The sequence below is a fragment of the Neomonachus schauinslandi genome, chromosome 5 (assembly GCF_002201575.2).
Source record: "Neomonachus schauinslandi chromosome 5, ASM220157v2, whole genome shotgun sequence".
NCBI lineage: Eukaryota > Metazoa > Chordata > Mammalia > Carnivora > Phocidae > Neomonachus > Neomonachus schauinslandi.
The window spans coordinates 45449920-45473151 of record NC_058407.1 but is presented as its reverse complement, the minus strand read 5'-3'; the positions used below and the strand labels follow the sequence as shown (position 1 = coordinate 45473151).

The 23232-nt window shown below is 39.8% G+C and overlaps 1 protein-coding gene across 3 annotated transcripts in view; it reads left to right on the top strand.

Annotated features, from left to right (window-relative positions):
• The window catches only part of LGR5 (leucine rich repeat containing G protein-coupled receptor 5), a 126091-nt gene that overhangs the window by 44358 nt on the left and 58501 nt on the right, over positions 1–23232 (top strand). For all 3 annotated transcript variants that reach the window (XM_044914758.1, XM_044914757.1, XM_021678587.2), the window contains exon 2: positions 11501–11572. In XM_044914758.1, coding sequence (XP_044770693.1) covers positions 11501–11572 — 72 coding nt within the window. The remainder of the gene's footprint in view (positions 1–11500; positions 11573–23232) is intronic.

The following is a 23232-nucleotide window of genomic DNA, read 5'->3' as shown; positions in this document are numbered from 1 at the left end:
ACCCAGGCGTCCCAACATTTGACTTCTTAAATCTGCTTTCCCACCTCATTGCCAACCTTGTCACGTTTGCTTCCCACGGGTAATTTGCTGCAATGGATTTCAAAACAAAACAAAACAAAAACCCCACCAAGAATGCCCAAATAAAGAATACTTCCCTTCTGATTGAGACCTTTTCCTCTGAGAAAAGTGCATGAACATTCACAACTGACTTTGTGGGCTTCTAATTCTGACAGTTGTAAAAGGGTTTGGTTTGTTGTAATTTCTCTTTCTTTGTCCATTTGTTTTTGTTTCATTTGTTGTCTGCTTGCTCATTTCTCTATTTGGGGAGTGTTCCGAGTGCCTGAGTTTTTAGATAAGTGGTCCACTCACAGATAACTGTGTCTATTGAGGTGTCTAAATGGGGTGTCTGTCCGATTGGATGGGGGCCCCAAATGTGGTGCGACTGACTATGGGGTGAAAAGATCTACCTGAGGCAGGACAAAGGAGATAGAAGTGTATTGAATACACTGCAAGGGAGCTGCTGGTGGGACAGCAGAGGAGAGAGGCCATCTGCCAGGAGGCAGTGGGAGGGGGCTGTTTTTAAAGGGGGAAGGCGAGGAGGTATGGCAACATATGGAATTCTCCCTTTTTTGGTGACTGTGCCTAGTTGTAAGTAGCCCATTGGTCAGTGAGTGCCTCTGGATATTTTGAGGTGGGTCCCCTAATGGGCCTGTCTGTATTCAGCCAGGGGGGCGCTCTGAGCCCTTTCTACATTCCATCGCTCAAGCCTGTGTGCCTAAAAGTGGCCTCTACATCTATCTCTTCTCTTGTTATTCACAAAATATAAATAAGGTACGAGACTACCCAGTCACATTAACTATGTCTATCTATTAGATCAGGGTGACAATGTAAAATTTTCAAATGAGCTTTGCTTTGAGGCTCTGTCTTTTCAAATTTTTCATTAAAAATTTAATAAAGCAAAGGGACCCATACGTAAGTACATAAGCCAGCTATCTCTAAACATTTTTAAGATTATACTATAATTTTACAAAGATTTTTCAAGATAACCAGATATCAATAAGCTAATATTTCTTCACTCCTGATACATCTGTGCAGGTAAGAGTTTTTATGTGTAAAAACACTAAGAGAGTCTATGTTATAATAATAATCATAGCAGGGCGCCTGGGTGGTTCAGTTGGTTAAGCGACTGCCTTCGGCTCAGGTCATGATCCCGGGGTCCTGGGATCGAGTCCCGCATTGGGCTCCTCCTGCTCTGTGGGGAGCCTGATTCTCCCTCTGCCTCTGCCTGCCGCTCCCCCTGCTTGTGCTCTCTCTCTTTCTCTGTCAAATAATAAAATCTTTAAAAAAAAAAATAATCATCATCATGATCATAGCAAACTCTGCAGTGCTACGGTGTTGTCCGCTTATGGCCAGGTACTACTTAAGAACTTGCCATGTATTCGCTCCATTATTTCTCACAACAACTCTATAAAGCAGATACTATTACTATCGCTATTTCAGAGATTAGGGTAACTGAGGCACAGAGATGTTAAATAACTTGCTCAAGGTTATTCAGTTCAGAAATAGCAAATATCCTGCCAACTCAAACTAAGGCAGGATAGCTCCAGAATACAAGCTCCTAATACCGTTGGAACCTCAGGAAAAATAATAATATTAGAAAAGAAATGAAAAGATTATTAATCTTTCTTTACATATAAATGGATTGTTTCACTTACAACCTGTAAGTTTTATTTTTAACTTAAAGGTCATCAAATAAAATAAAATATTCTTCTAGCACTTTGCACAAAAGGATATCCTTAGGGCTGAAAGTCATATGAAAAGGTATTCAACTCTCCTAGACATGAGAGAAACGCAAATTAAAACCACAATGGAATACCATTGTACATTTAGTGAAAATGACTAAAATTTAATAGAGAAATAATGCCAATTTTGATGATAACAAATGGAGAAAAACAGGTGTGAAACAACTGGAATTCTCATACACTGCTGGTGGACGTATAACTCGGCACAACCACTTTAGAAAACTGCTTGGCATGATCTATTAAAGTTGAATGTAGGCATAGCCCAAGACCCAGCAATTCTACTCGTAGATATATACCAAATAGAAATACACACATTGCATATATGTTCAACAAAAGACATTTTATGTCTTTTGACATAAGAATGCTTATGGTAGCACTACTCATCATAGACACAAAGTGACCCAAATGTCTATCAACAGTTGAGTTGTGGTATAATAATAAAACGAGATACTATATTGAATTGAGAAGGAATAAACTATTGCTACATGCAACACATGGATAAATTTCATAAACATAATGAGCAAAATAAGCTAGGAAAACACAAAAAACTCTGCTCTGTATTACTAAGTGAAAGAAGCCAGTCTGAAAAGGCTACATACTGTATGATTTCAACTATATAACATTCTGGAAAAGGCAAAACTATGGAGACAATAGAAGGTTCAGGATTGCCAGCGTTGGGGATGGGGAATGGAAGGATGCATAGATGGAGCACAGAGGATTTTTAAGTACTGAAAATGCTCTGTATGATGCTATAATGGTGGATACCTTTGTCCAAACCCATAGAATGTACAACAGCAAAAGTGAACCTTCATGTAAACTACAGAGTTTGGGTGACCATGAAGTGTCAATAGGTTCATCAGGTGTAACAAAAATACCACTCTGGAGGGGAATGTTGATAACAGGGGAGGCTGTGCACGTGGGGGAGGGGGGCAAGAGGTATATGGGAAATCTCTCTAGCTTTCTCTTAATTTTGCTGTGAATCTAAAACCGCTCTAAATAATAAAATGTGTTTAAAAAAAAGAACTATGCACTGTATGATTCCATTTACAGAAAGTTTGAAACTAAGCAAAACTAATATAAAAGTGTTGGAAGTCAGCAGACTGGTTCCCTTTGGGGGAGAAATGGGTGGAAGGGAATATAAGGGAGCTTCTGAGACAATGATTATGTCCTATTTCTGGATATGTGCTCATTTGTGAAGGTATGTTCACACTGAAAATTCACTGGGCTTGACACTTAAGATTTATTCATTTTTCTATATATGTTACACTTTAATAAAAAATGTTTTTCAAAGATACATTGTTTTGGAGTTAATAACATGAGAAAAGTACATGGAAATAACATTATTCATACTATCATAAAATGCTACTCAAGCCTGCACCTTTCCTTTTGAAGTTCACAGGACGGCTTATCTCTAGAAGCATATTTGAAAAGTGATCAATTAAAAAGTGTTGGAATGGCTCCAGCCTGGATCCATTGTTAACAGAGGTATCTGGCAGAAAGCTAAATGCTACTGGATCTCCCAAGACAAATTTAAAATGATTGTACTTAGAAGAAATGGGAATTGCACTGTACTGCTAAAGAAGAAAATATTTGTCTTCAACTGTGGCCGAGATTAAAGAACCACTTTGGGGAGTTGTTTTCCTAATTTGTTTAATAATAGTCACACTATAAGGAATGGCCTCTTTGTTCACTGATTCCTGTACCGAGTCTCAAAGATAAACAGTAGAGCTGGATTTTAAGATGGTGGACTAAGTACTTAATGCAAACATTCCTCCCACAACAAGTCCATAGAAATGATAGGAAAGATGTCTAAGCAGGACAAAGAGGAGAAAAGGAAAAGTAGAAGGAAAGAAGAGGGAAGGAAGAGGAGGAAGAAAAAAGGTAGGAGGGGAAGGGGGGAAAGGAGAAGCAATAGCAGCAGGTAGAGGTACTTGAGTATGGCGGTAGAAGGGGAACTTTCAATGGACGAGAATCTTTGAGGAATCTCTAGGACAGAAAGCAGATAAGGCTGACTGAAGAGAGAAACCGTAACTCTAAATCTGAGCAAATATCATTGTGGAAGGTGGGTATACACAAAGTGGGTTTTGTTCCCAATAGTGTTTCATACTAGAAGTGTTATATGCCTCACACTTAGAAGCAATGTAGCCATTTGATGAGAAACATGATTTTCAAAAAAAAAAAAAAATGGATTGGGTAAAATCATCTGCTCACTTATAGTAAGGCTGCAGTAGAAGAGAGTTCAATTGAGCATTCACTGAGTATCTTCTATATGGCAAGACTCAGCTAGACACTAAAAGTATACTATAATGAAAAAAAAAAAAACCGACCATGAGGAGTCACAGCCTACTGTAGGAGATAGACACATAGACATATCACTTCAATATGATGCCATTAAATGTGTGGGGTGATATGGGAGGACAGAGAACAAATCACTTACCCTAACCTTACAGTTGGGCGAAGGCTTCCTGGAGGAGATGACGCCCTACCTGAGTCTTGAACAATGAATGAAAATCAATATGCCGGAGTAGTAAAGCATTGGTGTGCTGCACAATGGAGCTTATGTGCAATACTAACAAATGTGAATTTCATTTGGAAAATGATAATTGAAAGGTTTTAGGTAGGGTGGTGATTTGGCTAATTCTGCATTTTTTAATGGGTCTCTCTCTAGCCATTAGAGGGTGGGCCTAAAGGGATAAGACTGATAGCAGGCAATCACGGAGTAGGAAGGCAATTTCAGATGACTGGGGCAGAGATGGTGAGCACCTGCAGCAGGGAAGAGTAAAGAAAGAGGAAAAGAGGTAGAGAAGATGAAAAGAAGAAGACTTGAATAGTATCTAAGATTTGGGCTTTTCTGGCAGGAAGATGGTAATGGCACTAAGTAGAAACTGGTACTACAGAAAAAGAAACAAATTTGGAATAGGAAATAATTATTTCCATTTTAAACATGGTGCATGTTCATGCATGGTGCATTCCTGCAAGATTGCTAACTGGACATATGCAGAAGGAAATTAGATACATGGTTCTGAAATTTAGGAGAGAGGGATTAAGATTTAGGAGAGAGGGATTAAGACTAGGATGTGGGGAGTTATGGGCATCTAAGAGATACTCAAACCCATGAAAGTAAGTAACAGTCTCCAAGAAGAAAGGGCAGATTGAACAGCGCTAGGCCAAGGGCAGAACTCCAGAGAACACTGACATTTAAGGGATAAATAGAATAAAATCCCACAAAGGAGCCTATAAAGTAGAAAGGTTGGAAAGTATGGAAAGAATCCTGAGAGAATGATGACTTGGAAACCAATGGAGTATAGAATTTCCAGAAAGAGCAAATCTAATGCAGGAGAGAGGCCCAGTAAGTCCTGTGTTCATTAAATTTGACAATATGGAGGTCACTGTTTCTTTGGCAAGAGCAATTTCATTGGAGTGTAGGGATGGAAGTCTGTATATTGTGGGTTGGAAAGGGAATGGGAAGTGGAGACTACAATTGTAGACTCTAAACAACCTCAAAGGGAATGAGAAAGACTGAACAGCAGGTAAAGGAAGACATTGGATTGGAAGATCCTGCTTCCTATCTGTTTTAGTAGAGTAAAAGATTTGACTCTGTTTATACATTGAAAGGGAAGAAGAATAGGTAAAAAATAGAGGAAGTGGAAGGAATTACTCATGAGTAATGAGCTATAACATCCTTCAGGGGATGGGACCCATAAGCAAGGCTAAGCAAGCAGAAAGTATGGGTATAGTAAGCAGGGGACAAAAAGGAACAAGAATTTGGTTTATTTCATGTTTGGTGGTCTAAAGAATCTCAGTTGTTTCCACGAAGTTAGAAGGAAGGTGTCCCAAGATGGGAGTCGTTGTTGATTAAGAGGTTTGAGGCAAGTGTTAAAGATTGGCCACAGTTCCTGTGGGAGTAAACTGAGCAATCACAAATAACAAGATTGTGCAGCAGTGTTGAGAACCCACAAAGACCATGAATTTATAGTCACTAGTCTGCATATTTGTGAGTTTCTCTTTTCTAGTAGCACTCAGTACCCTGGGATAGGAACAGAGAAAATGAATTATGGTGTTTTTCCAGAGCTGGGATTTTGCCAGGAGAATGAAACAAAAGACAAGGGACCAGGGGGTTGAGGGTGTTGGTGAGGTAATGATCCAGGGACCAATGCGTGATCTAAGCCAGGTTCTTAGGCTAAGACAAAGCTTTAATACTGGAAGTATCAAAGGACTAGAGATTGAAATAGAAGACTAAGCTGGAAAGACAAAAGACTGTGTCAGAAACACAAGGGTCTGTAAAGCTAGATCTTGAATTGGGGCGAGGGGAGGGTGGGGGAACACGGGAGTAGGAATTTGGAAATAGAGAGGCTAATGCATTCCAGGGAAAGAGAATCACATATGTAAAGACGGATGCAAAGGGGAACAGCAAGAATTTCAAGTGTATAAGTGGACCACACATCGCATAGAGGAAAGTGACATAAAATCAAGGTTGAAACATACATTAGGCCAGATCCTGAAGAGCCTAAATAATTTAGGCATTCATTCCTCTAAGAAGCCTGGAGCCAGCAGAAGTTCTCAGATGGAGGGGGTCCATATGGCTACAGCTGTGAGGTTTGCCCTGCGCAGGGACTCCTCCGTGGGAGCTGAACTCCAGGCCAGGCTCTGCTTGCAAACCATTCACCTTGTTCTGCTGCTTGAGTGCAAAGAAGATCTTTTCTGTAATTCATCATGCCCCTTTTCCTGTGGATGCACCTGAGAGGTTGCCTTTTTTATTGGCTAACAGTGACTCTGAGTGGAGTGACGATCAGATAGATAGGCTTTTCAGGGTGACCTCTCTGGCCATGGTATAGAAGATGACCTAGACACAGTATGAGGAGACACAGTAAGCAGGGAGAGCAGAACAGTTATCCACATAACAAGGACCTGACCAAAGGTAGCAAGCAGCCAAAAAGAAGGAAGGGAGGCCAGATCCAGAAGAAAGCTCTAGAGAATTAATACTGGGTGTCTTTATGGACGTAGGGACAGCAGAAAAGGGAAAAATTGAAGATGACTTGGATTGGTTCTCCACTGTGTCCCTAGACCTGCCCACCATTAAGGCTCAACTCACATTTGTCAAATGAAGAAAAACAATAAAACTGCAAGCAGCAAAGATATTCGCAAGAGAGAGATACTGTTCACTTGGACAGAACTCTATTTCTAGGAAACAATTAGGCCTCCTAAACTCTGAGTGAGTTGTAGAGTTCAGAGCCCTCACCTGGGAATTCAGGGTTGCTCCTGTGCCATGGTTCTAAGCCTTGCCTGAACATTCAAATCACCGGAGAAGGTTTTAAACATCCCAGTGTCCATACTGGACCAATCAACTTAGGCACTCTGGGGATGGGACCCAGACATCAGTATTCCATAAAGCTCCTGAGATGACTCCAATATAGAGTCAACTGCTCCCATAGAGCTTTGCAGCCCCTGTTCTAGGTTCCCAGACACGGTCATTAACACAGTATCGGCAAGAGCAGGGTCAGAGACAGGGCAGAATGGTTGAACATATTTGACCATCTTGTCACAATGATTCCTCCATGTCTTATGAAATCTTTGTACAGAGTGACCACTTGTTCAACATTAATTCCAACATCTTGGCAAAAGATGAAAAAATTAAAGAAATCCATTACATTGTTTCACAAATGTTAGGAAACTGAATCATAGAGAAAAATGTGGTGCAATATGGGACCCCCTTTTAAAATCATAGTTTAAAAAATCAATAATTTGCATGTTTGGAAATTATTTTATGACCTCCTGATTTGCTGCTAAGGTTATATGTGTTCAGAAAGACCAGGTGTCAGAAAGACCAAATACTAAAAAGAAAAATTTACATATAATTTAAGTAAGAAAGAGAATATTTTAGTACAGAGTTTTAATGTTGTTCTCACTCTATCATTTTTAACTCAAAATTGACATAAAGGCAAGAAGAGCATTGTTAATCAAAGAGTGGTCCAGGAAAGTGTCCTTCCCAGGACATGGCTGTTTTTTACTAATCCGCAATAGATAAGAATTTGAGACTAAAGGTGTAGAAGCTTTTATAGTAATTGAATAATCCGTATTGAATCACATAACAAAATATTGAGCTCCTATTTTATGCATTTTAGTGTTTTTATTTCCCTTTCCTAGTAATTAATTTTATTTTTTTTAATTATAAACACTCAGCAAATTCAAAATTTTTAAAAATTGGTCTTTCACCATGGATAGTCTAGTTTGGGAAGCTAGAGGACCAGTATTCCATTTGAACATCAATGCAAAGGTGAACACAGAATGAAAGAAGTAAATGCAGACAAATTCCTTTTTAGCTTATCTGTTTTGAATTTATATTTTAGAGGCCTATTTCATTTTACCTTAGATTGTTGATATGGAAAGTTATTTTCTGCTATAGGCTTATATGCATTGCTTAGAAGCTCTTTAAAAGAAAACAGACTTGGGGTGCCTGGGTAGCTCAGTTGGTTAAGCATCCAGCTCTTGGTTTCAGCTCAGGTCATGATCTCGAGGTTGTGGGATCGAGTCCTGCATCGGGCTCTGCACTCAGCGTGGAGTTTGCTTCATATTCTGTCCCTCTCCCTCCCATTCACTCTTTCTGTCTCTCTCAAATAAACAAGAAAACAGACTTATTAGAAAACAGGTGGTAAAAGAATGGTTTAGCAGTATTTGCTCATTTTCTTTTTTTTCCCCCAAGTTTGACTTTAATATAGCCAGGTTTGAAAATCACTAATATATAGGTTGAGCATAATGAGTATTCTGCTATTTATCATCTATTTTTTTTTTTTTGCCATTTCCCTATTACGGTTTTATTTTATTTTTTTTTATTATTATGTTATGTTAGTCACCATACAGTACTTCATTAGTTTTTGACATAGTGTTCCATGCTTCATTATTTGGGTATAACACCCAGTGCTCATTGCAATACATGCCCTCCTTAATACCCATCACCAGGCTGACCCATCCCTCCACCCAGTATTTGCTCATTTTCTAAGAGGAACCCAACATCAGGTAACACAGAGAAGTTATTAATTCCTTTTGGGAAAGGGAGATACCTCTCTTTTTAAGAAATAAGTTAAGTCACTCTCTTTTGATTGGAAACAGCTAGCAAGAGTTCAATAGCATAAACTATTAATGTAGAGACACCCTAGTTTAAATAAAAGGAAGCCTGCCACACAGAGATTAGTTCTCCCAAGATCATGCAGCTAGTGAATGGGGAGGTCAGGAATCAAACCCAAGACCCTATACCCTGACAGTGCCTTGCTCTTTCCCCTGTTCTGCCATAGAAAGTGTTCCAGTGGGGACCCTGAGAGGCTTATATAAGCTTCACTTCCAGGAACCTGAAATAGGATAAAAAGTATTAAAATCATGTGGAATGTTTATGAATCTCCTTAATATGTAAATTTCCTCATTCTATTTAGAGCTTTCTGCATATAGACAAGAGTGCTGTTTGTCCCAAACTGATTTGCACATCACACAGAAAAGTGTAAGAGGAGAGGAAACTTAGTGCTATCCATACCAGTTGTCTTGATGTTGAAACTGGTTTGATCTGGGTTGCTATTAAACATGCTCCAAAAGCAAACCAACTTGATTCTTTTAGGAGATAAGTGGGATATCGATGAGAAATAAGTGAGTACCTGAGAAATATCAAGTCTTTGCAGGGATTATATAGTCCCAGTGAGGAATCCAAAAACTTGATTGATTCATTTAATACATGTCTATTCAGTGAACTAAACAACTTTGCTACGTCAGAGAAATATCTGCACAAAAATTTAAATTGCTAATCAATTATTTGTCACTCTTACCTAGACAATGCCAGAAAACAATCCAGATTTTTTTTTTAAGATTTTATTTATTTATTTATTTGACAGAAAGAGAGAGACAGTGAGAGAGGGAACACAAGCAGGGGGAGTGGGAGAGGGAGAAGCAGGCTCCCCGCTGAGCAGCGAGCCCGATGCGGGGCTCGATCCCAGGACCCCGGGACCATGACCCGAGCCAAAGGCAGACGCTTAACGACTGAGCCACCCAGGTGCCCCTCCAGATTTTTAATATATGGAAATACAAAATTTTTGGTGTGTATTTTTGACATCGTTTAGTTTTAGCTTAAGAATATAGCATGTTACTCAGCTGTATCATTGTTCAGTAGTGGATATTAAAATTTATAATTGTTTTTTTACCATACTCTGAAACATTTAACTGAATATTTTATCTTTCTGTACATGCTAGTGCCTTTTTAATCACTTTTTAAAGAGTAAATGATCAATCCCTCCATTCTTACCATCAGTGATTAAAGGTTAATATTTGATAAAGGAACCAAGCAATCTACATTGACATCAGCTGGTTAGATGCTATGGGTGTGGCCACTTAAATAACAGGAATAATCTGGATTTTTTAAACAGCTAATGGGTGAAATAGGTGAAGGTGGTCAAAAGATACAAACTTAAAATTATATGATAAATAAGTCCTGGGGATGTAATGTACAGGAGGGCGAATATAGTTAACAAATCTGTATGTGCTTTTTCGAAAATTGCTAAGAGAGTAAATCTTAAGAGTTCTCATCACAAGAAAAAAACGTAAATGTGATGAATGTTAGCTAAACTTACTGCGGTAATCATTTTGCAATATATACATATATCACATCATTATGTTGTACACCTAAAATTACTACAATGTCATATGCCTATTAAGTCAATTTTTAAAAATAATAAATAAAAAGAAGCTTATCGTCTTATCTTGAGGTAAATTTTAAGGATGTACACCTGAGCTGAGATTATAATGAATTTTGAACAGAGTCTGAACCTACGGGTTTGAGCAATGAGTCATGTTTTAAGTCAACTTTCAGCTGACTATCACCTAAAGTCTTAGCTGGTCTTGATGGCAGTCTGTTCCGCTGCCAGTCTTTTGTTCTCTGAGATACAGATGGCATATATCAGTGATGCTGCAGGGTTATGTGGGAGACAGTCAAGAAATAGAAAAGTAAAAACAGAATAAAATCTAATTACATGGAGTTTCCCTTAAAACAAAAATTGATTGAGTTCTGCCCAAAGTGGCTTGTTTCCTGTGCCAGGAACTACTGTGCAGGCCCAGCAGGAAGTGTGCTATGGAGTGGGATCACATTACACCCTTGTTTTATGGTTCATTTCACTTATTTAATGCAATCCGAGAACCTGCAAAGGGAACATGTTAGAAGGAGGGAATGGGCTTTTTGTCTTGTTTGTTTTGTTTTTTTTAAGTTTCTTTGAATCAAAACATTTGTTTTTACAAAGTGCTTATAGCCCCACAGAAGCAGGACTTGTAGAGTTGCATGGGGAAGACATTTCTCTTTGTCACAAAATTCAAAGCAAGACATGAAGTTGGGTTATGTCTAGGGTTGAGTTATGTCTGTTTCCTTTGCTGTCCTACTCACATAATTTTAAACATGAAGGATTACCAGCATGCCCATGAATGGTCTAAATCATTTTGAATTCATATAAGCTCCTCCTAGGGTCTCTAATTTGATAGAGAGCCCAAGATGGGTGGGGTGGGGGGTGGGGTGCTGGTAAGGAATATGTTTAAGATGCAAAATAGCAATTCATTTGTCAAGCAAAAGAATGAGTTCCTTGGGCTGTATTGCTTGAAAATGTGCGAAGGGAACAGCTGGATTCCCTTGTGGTGGCATACACCGCTCCTCACGTGCTGTCTGTTTTCCTCTCCAGAGACCTCAGTATGAACAACATCAGTCAGCTGCCCCCGAATCCCCTGTACAGTCTCCGCTTCCTGGAGGAGTTGTAAGTATCCCCGTAGTAGCGATGCGTCCAGTCAACACGGAGCACATTCCTGGGTTTGCCCCTCATACTCACTGTGGGAACCAGATAAAACAAGGCAAAAAAGCTGTCAGCACCAACAATTTTGGCACATGAGGAAACACTTAGTTGGGAGGGGAGAAAAAAGGAATTGCCTAAGATTCTGGAAATCAACTTATGAAAGAGTTGACCATGAGGCTACAACTTTCTAAGGTGAGCCTTGAGCCAAACAAATTAAAATTTTAAAACAAAGGCTGTTTAAGAGCGCTGGATGTCTCTTTGGAAATAGTTAAGCAGCAGGATATTGAAAGTTTGAATACCGGTTCATGTTTATTAAAATAGCAAGTAAGGCCATAATCAAAACCAAAAACTGCCGCTTGGTTCAGGTTGTGACAGGGAGAGTGGAGTCCACATTCCGTAGCGCCAAAACTTCTTGTCCTAATCACTTTTAATTACTATTTTCCTACTTCTTAATTTAGCTTCCCTCACGGCTTGAACAGAAAAACATGAAATCCACAGAGGACTTAAAACTGGGCTCTCCCAAACTCACCGTAAAAAAAATTAAAAAATAAAAAAGGATGAAGCTAAAATTAGCTAATGATACACAGAGGAATCTTGATTAAGTCTCGTAATCACTTTCCAGAAGATGAAAAAGAACTGTATAATCCAAAAATCTGCATTTAAAAATTCATTTGATCCTCTTACCCTTTGGAGTGATGGAGACTAGGGGAGCCGTGTGCCCTCACAGTCCTCATGAAGAAAGTTTGGCACCATCCCTGAGTACATCCTCTGACTGTTGATTAAAGGAATTGTGTAGGCAATGACCTCTTTTGAAAATACTTCCTTTATAAATCCTGAAGTCAGGGTCCTATCTGAGGAGTAATTTAAATGGTTGATGCACGGCATGATCCACCATGGGAAGTGGAAAGAATGTTCCATCATAACCAAATTACACCACATTGATCTTTTCCCTTTTCAAGAGGATAATATTCTCAAATTTCTCCCTTTAGGGTTTTATCAATATTTTTGATGGCCTTATATTTTTAGCAAATGTTATTGTCTTACTACTGAAATCAGTTGAATATATGCCCAGGTTGTTATCCAGTTATACGGTGGGGAAGCTCAGAATACAAGGCTGTACAGCAAGTTTTTATCATTCATGGGTTTTCACTCTAGGTTGTCCATGCTCCTCCTTTCCCCTCTTCTCTTTTCTCTCTCGCCACTTCCACAGCTAAAAAGTAACTTTGGTCAGGGCTGAGTCCTTGTCTATCTTAGTCATGGCTTGTATATAATAAATAATCAATACATTTTTGATGAATGAATGCATCCTGAGAAAGCAAAACATGTAAAAGGAGCTTCTCATCCAAGTTGGCTTCCTTAGAAAAAAGCAAAAGACGTGGTAGACATTAGCCAATATTTCTAAAGATTACCTTTAGCAAATTTCAATTAGGGTTTTTTCCTGATTTCCCATCCTTCTCATCCTCCCTTCCTCACCATAATTAAAACACGACGCTCAGTCCTATGTATACCCCTACCCTGTATTTTGAAGGTGTGTATTTGCTATGATTTCCCCTGTCATTTCCTTACACTAACCAATGGCACAAGGCTTCCATTCTGTGTCAACATGCACCTCCACTTTGTTTTTTTTTTAATTTTTTATTGTTATGTTAATCACCATACATTACATCATTAGTTTTTGATGTAGTGTTCCATGATTCATTGTTTGTGCATAACACCCAGTGCTCCATGCAGAACGTGCCCTCTTTAATACCCATCACCAGGCTAACCCATCCCCCCACCCCCCTCCCCTCTAGAACCCTCAGTTTGTTTTTCAGAGTCCATCATCTCTCATGGTTTGTCTCCCCCTCCGATTTCCCCCCTTCATTCTTCCCCTCCTGCTATCGTCTTCTTTTTTTTTTTCTTAACATATATTGCATTATTTGTTTCAGAGGTACAGATCTGTGATTCAACAGTCTTACACAATTCACAGCACTCCATAGCACCAATGCCTATCACCCAGCCTCCCCAACCCTCCCACCCCCCCACTCCAGCAATCCCCAGTTTGTTTCCTGAGATTAAGAATTCCTCATATCAGTGAGGTCATATGATACATGTCTTTCTCTGATTGACTTATTTCGCTCAGCATAACATGCTCCAGTTCCATCCACGTCGTTGCAAATGGCAAGATCTCTGAATGGGAGAAGATATTTGCAAATGACATATCAGATAAAGGGCTAGTATCCAAAATCTATAAAGAACTTATCAAACTCAACACCCAAAGAACAAAGAATCCAATCAAGAAATGGGCAGAAGACATGAACAGACATTTTTCCAAAGAAGACATCCAAATGGCCAGCAGACACATGAAAAAGTGCTCAACATCACTCGGCATCAGGGAAATCCAAATCAAAACCTCAATGAGATACCACCTCACACCAGTCAGAATGGCTAAAATTAACAAGTCAGGAAACAACAGATGTTGGCAGGGATGCAGAGAATGGGGAACCCTCCTACACTGTTGGTGGCAATGCAAGCTGATGCAACCACTCTGGAAAACAGTATGGAGGTTCCTCAAAAAGTTGAAAATAGAGCTACTATACGATCCAGCAATTGCACTACTGGGTATTTACCCCAAAGATACAAATGTAGGGATCCGAAGGGGTACGTGCACCCCGATATTTATAGCAGTAATGCACCTCCACTTTAGACCACAGACTGAATCAATAAGGAATTCACTTCCGCAAGGACTTTGTGACCTCGGTGACCCAACTCATTGAAAGTAACTACTCTTTCTTCATGAGGTAAATGTCAATTCTGTTCCAAGGCCAGTTTTTCAAAAGATCATTGAGAAAAGTCAAGGAAAAAAAAAAAAAAAAGAGGGAGGGAACTACCATTTGAAAAAGATATTTTTCTGTATTGTCTTATTTTTATATCTGGAAACTCCATTAAGTGTCTTGACCTTGGAATCTTGGAATTTCAGAAATAGAGGGGACCCTTAAAGGGCTATTCATTCTAGTTTTTCATTCATTTTGTTCTGGAATTCCCTCTGCTGAGCAGGCCAACTTGCAGAATTCAAAAGCGAGGCCACTTTCTCATATATAATTCTGTGTTGCATCTGACTGATGTTTCGAAGACATCATTACTCATTTCGTGGCAAAAGGGGATAGTATTTATAGAACCTGGAAAAATAATCAACTCTGCCTGGTTTATTCTTTTGTTCCCAAGGCTAATTTTAGGGTGTTGTATTTAAAACAAAACAAACCATAACAAAAAAGTACCTGTTTTGCGGAGCATTGTGATTATGCCTCTGTTATGTTGCTGATAATTTCTATTAGACTTAGCAATGTGTAAGTCTATATTCTCTTCTAGAGTATAAGATCTTCAAGATAATAATATATTATCATTATAATGACAACAATAGTAGTTTACTCTGTACGGGCACTGTTCAAAATGCTTTATACACATTTTCCCACAAATCCTCCTAACAATCCCGTAAAAGTAGATATTCTTATTATTCCCATTTCATAGGTTAAAAAAAAAAAGATGAAGTACAGAGAAAATAAGGAACTGGTTCAAGATCATGCAGTGGGCAAGCATGCATGGTCAAACCTGCCTGCAGAAAGTAGAAGGAGTGTTAGGAATTGTGCATAGTTTTCGTCTGTGCATTTCTTTTCTCTAATAGTACCTGGAACAGTGGTTTGCACAGTTGAATCCTTGAAAGTGTTGTTTAAACCGAGTTTTGTAATGATAGTTCTGTCATATATCTGTGTCTGTCTGTGCATATGTGGAGGAATGAAAAAGAGAGAGAGCTGTCTACCAGGCAGGGTGAAATTGGATATTCAGGTTATTAATTTCCTACCATCACCTATTATTGGCTATGGAGAAGTATCACCAGAATTTTCAGGTGTAGACTACCACCAATTTAGCATTGCTCAACAGGTACAAAACCTTAGTGAATATTTTTACAAGTGCATGCATATACTTAAGCAGCTTGTTTTATATAGTATATTACCTGAACTAGCAAATAACAACCATACAGCTAGAGACAGGCATTTTTTTCCCCAGATTTTTATATAAATTCTGGTTAGTTAACATATAGTGTAAAATTGGTTTCAGGAGTAGAATTCAGTGATTAGTCACTTACATACAACACCCAGTGCTCATCACAACAAGTGCCCTCCTTAATGGCCATTTAACCCATCCCCCTGCCCACCTCCCCTCCAGCAACCCTCAGTTAAGAGTCTGTTTCCTGGTTTGTTTCCTTCTCTCTCTCTTTTTCCCCTTCCTATATGTTGTAGATACAGACATTTAGATATCTGTCATTGTGCATGTGTGTCTTTGGTTATGACAATAGAGCACTGTTCTAAAATTATTCTTTCATTCAGTTTATTCAGCTCATCTCTATGCTTTATCTTTTTAGCCATTAAATAGGAAAGTGCTACTGATACTATTAAGGATATTAATAAAACTCCCACCACAAAACTCAGTTTTTAAAAATCACTATTAATAAAGTCAAGTTACCGCTCTTCCCATTCGCACTAATTACCCCCCACTTAATCATTTCCCTAGTTTAATTCACTTAAGTATGTTACAAACTGTGTGGACAGCCATGATTCATCCCTCCTCCATCCCTGGAGCTAGACAAAGGTGTCGAGGTTTAAAATCCTCTAAGAATCCATAAAGCCCTAAAGGTACTCACTAAATCAGTGTTTAGAAATATATGTATATTATAACCCTGGAGAAAGTGACTGCCTGAGGCAAATATTTAAGAAGAATAAAAGCCATCACCGTTAATGGTCTCCTCTCCCTTACGACATTCTGGAATGCTTACTACCTGGGCCACGTGTGTTGGCACATTCAAGTCTTGTTTATCCTCTGTTATTTATTTTTTTTTAATCTACATGGTGACCAGACGTGCACAGGCCAAATGTCCTATTATTGCAAGGGGAAGGAGAGCCTTTTCCTTTTGGAAAAAAACAAAAACCATACCTGAGTGTGGCGAGGCTGCGCTGTGTAGAGAGAAAAGCGCAGTATCTAAAGGCAAAGCCCGGGACTCTTGTCTCCTCTCTGCCATTTACTAGCTGATAATCCACTTGACCTCCCTGGGCCTCAGGGGATAATGGTGAGAGCTGCCCTGCCTGCCTTTTGAGATGTTTCTGAGAATCGAAAGAAAGGATGATGAGAGAACTTTGCTAAATTCTGATTCACCTACTGAGCTGTATTAGTAAAATGAGAGCACCTTCGAGAAGATTCTAACCTCTTTCTTCCCTATTTCCTGAGCCTGATTTTGCAGTAACCCAGGGATTCAGGACTTGGGAAGGAAAAGCTATTTCGAGCTGTGAGCTTTAATGGATATACAAGATCAGTGCAGAATAGTTCTTTACCAAGTTTTAAACATCCTGAGCGCTAATTGCATTTCTCTCCAACAGTGCTCTCTCAGTTCTGTTGATTCAGTTCTACCAGGGATTTATGTTAATGTTTGCTATTTGGACAAATAGAAGAGCCTACATTTGGTCCCTCAGAGTGTGTTCAGATGTTAGGAGCTAATGGCAGAGTGTGCCTAATGCTGACATCTACAGGTCCCATTAAACTTAGATTCGTAGTCTGATTAAACCAGAGGGGGAAATGAACTGTTACGATTTTAAACAGTGTGAGTTGAGGGCCTTTGTTTCCGAGTAGTAGTTTAAAATCTTACCAGATTCTAATGCTATTGGAATCAAATACTTGATTTAGCCATCAAGGAAACACGAGAAGCTCTAGGGAGGTCTGTTTTTAAGTTACTGTTGTTCCCTGGAACTATTTGCTCATATTATGGTTGGCCTTGAGGAATCTCTATATAAATCTCTATATAAATAGTAGATACCGATTATTGCAGATGAAATTTGTAATGAGAAATACCACCAAACTTCCTGAAAGCAGAATCTACGCTTGTTACTTCTACTTCCTCATCATGTTGCTGAAAATGGTGAGAGCTGTCCTGCCTGCCTTTTGAGATTTTTTTCTGAGGATCAAATGAAATGATGATGAAAGAACTTTGGTAAACTGTAATTCACATATTGGATTTGTTAGTAAAGTGAAAACACCTTCATGCCCATGAATGCTCTTCCTGCCCTTTGGCTTTGTCACAGTGTTCGGTCTCTTGTCTTCGTAGATCTGGCAAATGATGATAAATGCTGCCTCTTGGAAGCTCTTTTTCTCTAATGTTATTCCATGGCAGTTATTTTAGTTCTCTTCCAAATGTCTATCCATATAGCTGGAGATAGACATTTAGATATCTGTCCTTGTGTGTGTGCGCACACATGTATGTATCTTTCATAATGACATTTCGGGCAGTGTTCTGAAAGTGCCCTATCTCCAGGCTCCTCTTCTTTTTCTCTTTAGCATCCTTCCTCCTCCACTCCCAATTCCTATAAAATGTAGACATTCCCCAGATTATTGCACTTCGTTTTATTGTCTCCTTTCTCGGGTACTTTTCAGTTCATTCACTGAATACATATTTACTGAGCCGCTGGGAACGTAAGAGAGAATGGGACCTGCTATGGTTCACTCACTCATTCAACAGGTCCCCATCCTGGGGGAGCTCACATTCTATTGGAGGGACATAGTAAGTGAGGAAACTAGCACCGATGATATTCGATGATTGTAACGAGTGATGAAGAACACAAACACAGGTAGAGAATAAATAACAAGAGAGGACAAGGAGGGAAAGCCTCTCTAAGAAGATGACATCTAAACTGAGATCAGGAGAATGAAGGGAAGTTGGTGGTCTGAAAAGCTGGGGTAGAGTATTTCTGGCAAAAGAATAGTGTGAGTGGAGATCCGGAAGTAGGAAAGAACGTGACACGTTTTCTGGACATGGAAGAAGATCGTTGTGGCTAAAACTGAGTGAGAGGGAGAGAGACTGACATGGGGTGAGGTTGGAAAGGAAGGCAAAGACCTGACCGTGCAGGACCAGTCAGGCTATGCACAGAATTCAAATAAGAGCAATGGAAAGCCACTGGAGGATTGTGTACAGCTAGTGAAATCATAGGGTTTATGATTTTAAAAGATTTCTCTGATTTCTGTATGCCAAAGAGATTGGGGACTTACAGAAGCAGGGGACCTGATAGGAGGCTACAGACCCATTAGGAAATGACTGTGGTCGTCCAGGAAAAAAAACCCAAGAGTTAAACTATTTTTGTTAAGATAGATGACCACCAAATCAATATTTCTAGTTCAGATTCATTTTGTCTTTGACTGATAGACCAGTGGTTCTCAAAGGTGGTCCCCGGACCTGCAGTATTGGCCCCACCTGTGAACTTGTTAGAAATGCAAATCCTATGCCCCGTTCCAACCTAGTGAGTCAGAAATTCCAGGGATTGGGCCCAGGAAGCTGCCTTTAATGAGCTCTTCAGGTGATTTTGATGCATGATAAATTTGAGGGCCACTACTCTAGGCCAGTGGTTCTCGAATTCTAGTGAGATCAGAATCATCTGGAGGGCTTGCTAAACCATACATTGCTTAGCCCCACCATAGCGTTTCTTCAGTGGGTTGGAAGGGGGGGGGAACGGGGGAAGATGTCAAGAATTTGCCTTTATATCACATTCTCAGGGATGCTGACACTGCTAGTCTAGGGACCACACTTTGAGAATCATCCGCCAAGTGACACTTCCACCTACCCCACCAATACTTGAAAACTTAACAAGTGCAGAACCAGATTGACTCGTCCAACCCCCCAACAAGCTTTTTCTGTTGCCTTTCTTGCTTGCCATTGGCATTCTTATTATCCAAACTTGTGATCACTGTGTCTGTCCCTCACTTCTTGTGTTCTGCAATTCTTTCCCTCTCACGCCCTGGTATCAGCCAGTTTCCAAGATCCAGAGTTCATAATTCCACACTGTCTTTCCCGTTCGTTTACCCTATTTCATCACCACGTAGGTCAGGTTCTTATTGTCTCTTCTGAATAACTATTAAAACCCATTAACTAATTACCTCTCCTAATTCTCCCAACAAGTAATGAATGAATCATCGTTTCTGGGGATGGAGACCTTGAAGGCCTCTAGTTGATCTTATCAATACTATACTGAGAACTATTCCAGAGTTTAACATCCTTGCATATGCATTAGTATCCCCCGGAGCATTTTTAAAACTACTTTACTGGGGCTTATTCCCAGAGATTCTGATTTAATGGGTCTCAGTGGGGACCCAGACAGTATTTCTTAAAGCCCTACAGGTGGGCTGAGACCCACTGGGATATATGGAAGCATCACAGTGCAGGACGACAATCAGGGACTCATCAGTTGATGGAATATGGGGACCAGAAGGGAAGTCCGAAGGTGAGAGATGACTGTGAGTAAGATTATGAGATTAGGTGCCAGGAGACCCGTGAGGCACAGTCAGTGAAACAGGGAATTCAAGGGGAACAACTGATATTTTGGAGGCAGAAGTTGTCTGGTTCTGGACATACTAGGTGTATGGAATTTCTGGAATTTCTGACTCACTAGGTTGGAACGGGGCATAGGATTTGCATTTCTAACAAGTTCACAGGTGGGGCCAATACTGCAGGTCCGGGGACCACCTTTGAGAACCACTGGTCTATCAGTCAAAGACAAAATGAATCTGAGGTGTAAGGTGCCAGTAGGACATCCAAATGGAGATGTCATTAACACAGTTGGAATGTGAGTCTGGCGTATGAGGAGTCTGTTCCAGAAATAATGACTACAGAGTTGTCTACAAAGAGGTGATTTTGGGGGCACCTGGGTGGCTCAATCAGTTAAGCATCTGACTCTTGATTTCAGCTCAGGTCATGGTCTCAGGGATGTGAGATCAAGCCCCACGCTGGGCGTGGAGCCTGCTTGGGATTCTCTCTCCCTCTGCCCCTGCCCACCCCTCTCTCTCTCCCTCTAAAAAACAAAACAAAACAAAAAACCAAAGAGGTAATTTTTGAAGGTGCTGGGGCAGATGAGGGAGGACCTTGAGGGAAGGTATAGGCTCTATGTTTCCCAGTGTGGCTCTCTACCCATATTAAAATCACCTGGGCTGCTTATTTTAAAATACAGATTCCTGGGGCGCCTGGATGGCTCAGTCGTTAAGCGTCTGCCTTCAGCTCAGGTCATGATCCCAGGGTCCTGGGATTGAGTCCTCACCGCATCGGGCTCCCTGCTCGGCAGGAAGCCTGCTTCTCCCCCTCCCACTCCCCCTGCTTGTGTTCCTGCTCTCGCTATGTCTCTCTCTGTCAAATAAATAAATAAAAAATCTTTAAAAAAAAAAATACAGATTCCTGAATCCTTCCCCCTAGAAACTCTGAGTCACTAAATCTGGGTTGGGGCCTGGGAATCTGAATTTTTGTGGCTTCTCAGGAGATGACAATGCACACTAAAGTTTGAGCACCACCAGAGAAAAAAGAAAAGGTGTGAGGACGGAAACCTGAGTAACATCTCTGTTTAGAAGATGAGAATCAAAAGAGGGGCTAGCAGGAAGAAAGACCACCAGTCATAGTGGTGAGAGCAATAAGGTCGCACAGGATCTGGAGGGCAATGGAAGAATCTGAGCAAGAAGCAGTGAGTACAGTTTTCTTATGGCCTTTAACCCCAGTGATGCAGGCATTTGTGTCCTTATGTTTTTCCTGTTTTAGATTAATTTTTCCTGACCAACCTAAGCTCCAGGTCAACCTACTTTTAACTGAAGTAATGGTTACAAACTCAAATTTTTGAGCCCAAATGCTATGTTGAACCAAATTCTCTTGTGTAAACTTTTCTATGTAAGTGTGAGCAAATAACCTCTCTTAGCTTCATTTTCCCCTCTATAAGAGGGGGATAATCATGTTGTTTAATATGATTTTATAATAATTAAATAGCACGATGTATGTAAAGTACTTAACATTGTGCCGGGCACTTACAAGATGTTTAATAAAAGGTAGATACTACTTGTCTGCTGCAAAGCACTCTACGTGGCATATTGAAAGCACTCAAAGAAGGGGACTCCTGGGTGGCTCAGTGGGTGAAGTGTCTGCCTTTGGCTCAGGTTATGATCTCAGGTTCCTGAGATCGAGCCCCGCGTCAGTCTCCCTGATCAGCGGGGAGTCTGCTTCTCCCTCTTCCCCTCCCCCTGCTCGTGCTCTCTCTCAAATAAATGAAATCTTAAAAAAAGAAAAAAGTACTCAAAGAAATTGCTGAAGTTAAATTTGATGCATAATGAAGGCATATTCTTTAGCTGTTCCTGATCTGGTTATGTGACTAGCCAGCCGTCTTGGAATCGTGATGCCAGGCCTGTAGCATCATGGCCAACTGTCTTTAGAAACAAGGTCAAACACTCAATTGGTACCTATTGATTCAGCTACCTGCTCTGGGCAGGCAATCAGAGTCTTTACCTTAGGAATCTATAATCAAATCAGGTAGACTACAAAGAAAAAGGTAGAAAATGAACAGCACTGTATAAAATATGTCCTACAGGAAAGTTGACTCTGGACTGAAGTAATTAAGGGAAGCTTCACAAAGGAGTTAATATTGTGGTTAAAGAAACCATAGGACTTTATGCCCACTGAAGTATTATTCTCTGTTACCCTGAAGAATTCATTTATTCTCTCCAATGGTCTTAGTCTTTGAACCTTGAAATCTGAATATTTTTATCCTAATAATGAAAACAAAATGGACAGTTCATAAATCCACAAAAAAAAGAAAGATTTCTGACTGGATTTGACCAACTGGATGTGCTTAACTTTTGGAGGAGGGGTGGAAACCACATTTTTTTGAAAATCACAATTTCTTGAGGCATATTAGGAAAGACACTTATTTCCTCTGATGGGAAGAAAAACAGCTGATAGAATTTCATAATGCTTGCATCCAAGACTGCTAAATAGGCTTCAGCACACCTTACCAAAGATGAATACCAGTGGGTTAGACTCTAAGCATCTGGGCCTTTCTGACTAGCATGGACATCTTATAAAATAAAACCCACCATGGTGAGCTTGGTCAAGTACAATGATGATGCATTACTGTCTGCAGAGATAAGATTAGTAGAGTACATCTGACTGTGAGTTTCATCCTATTTATGTCTAAGTCTTCATCATCCAGACACTTGGCTCCTTTAAGCATAACCCAAAACCACACTCATCAATGGGGTGGCCCCAAAAGCAATAAGAGCAGTTAATCAATAGAGTTGAGTCACGAATAGCCAATCTGAATTGACTATGATGTTTTTTCATGTGAGAATATTTTGACACATCGTACAGAAATAGGAGACTTCAGAGATTTTATGTTTAAGTGATAGTTTACAACTATTCAGGTAAATCTCAACTCAGAAGAGTGAAAAAGAAGTTTAGAAATAGTAACAGAGTCACTGAAAATTCATGTCAGAAAATCACAGAGAAGGAAAATAGTCCCAGAAAACTGGAAATCAGCAAGTGTCATCCAGAGCTTCAGAATTGGAAGAGGGAGAGAAACTACTCTGCCATCAAGCCTGATGTTAGCTCTCACCAAATTTCTAGAACAAATTAATTTTGCAAGTATAGAATGTGTGCTGTCCGGGTCTCATGTACTTGATAAAAAAGTTGGAAAATAAAGCAGTAATTTCTAGGAGCCAGCCTGAATTTGCTAAGTAGTCAGAAGTGTCTTCTTTTATTTTATTTATTTATTTATTTATTTATTTATTTATTTATTTATTTATTT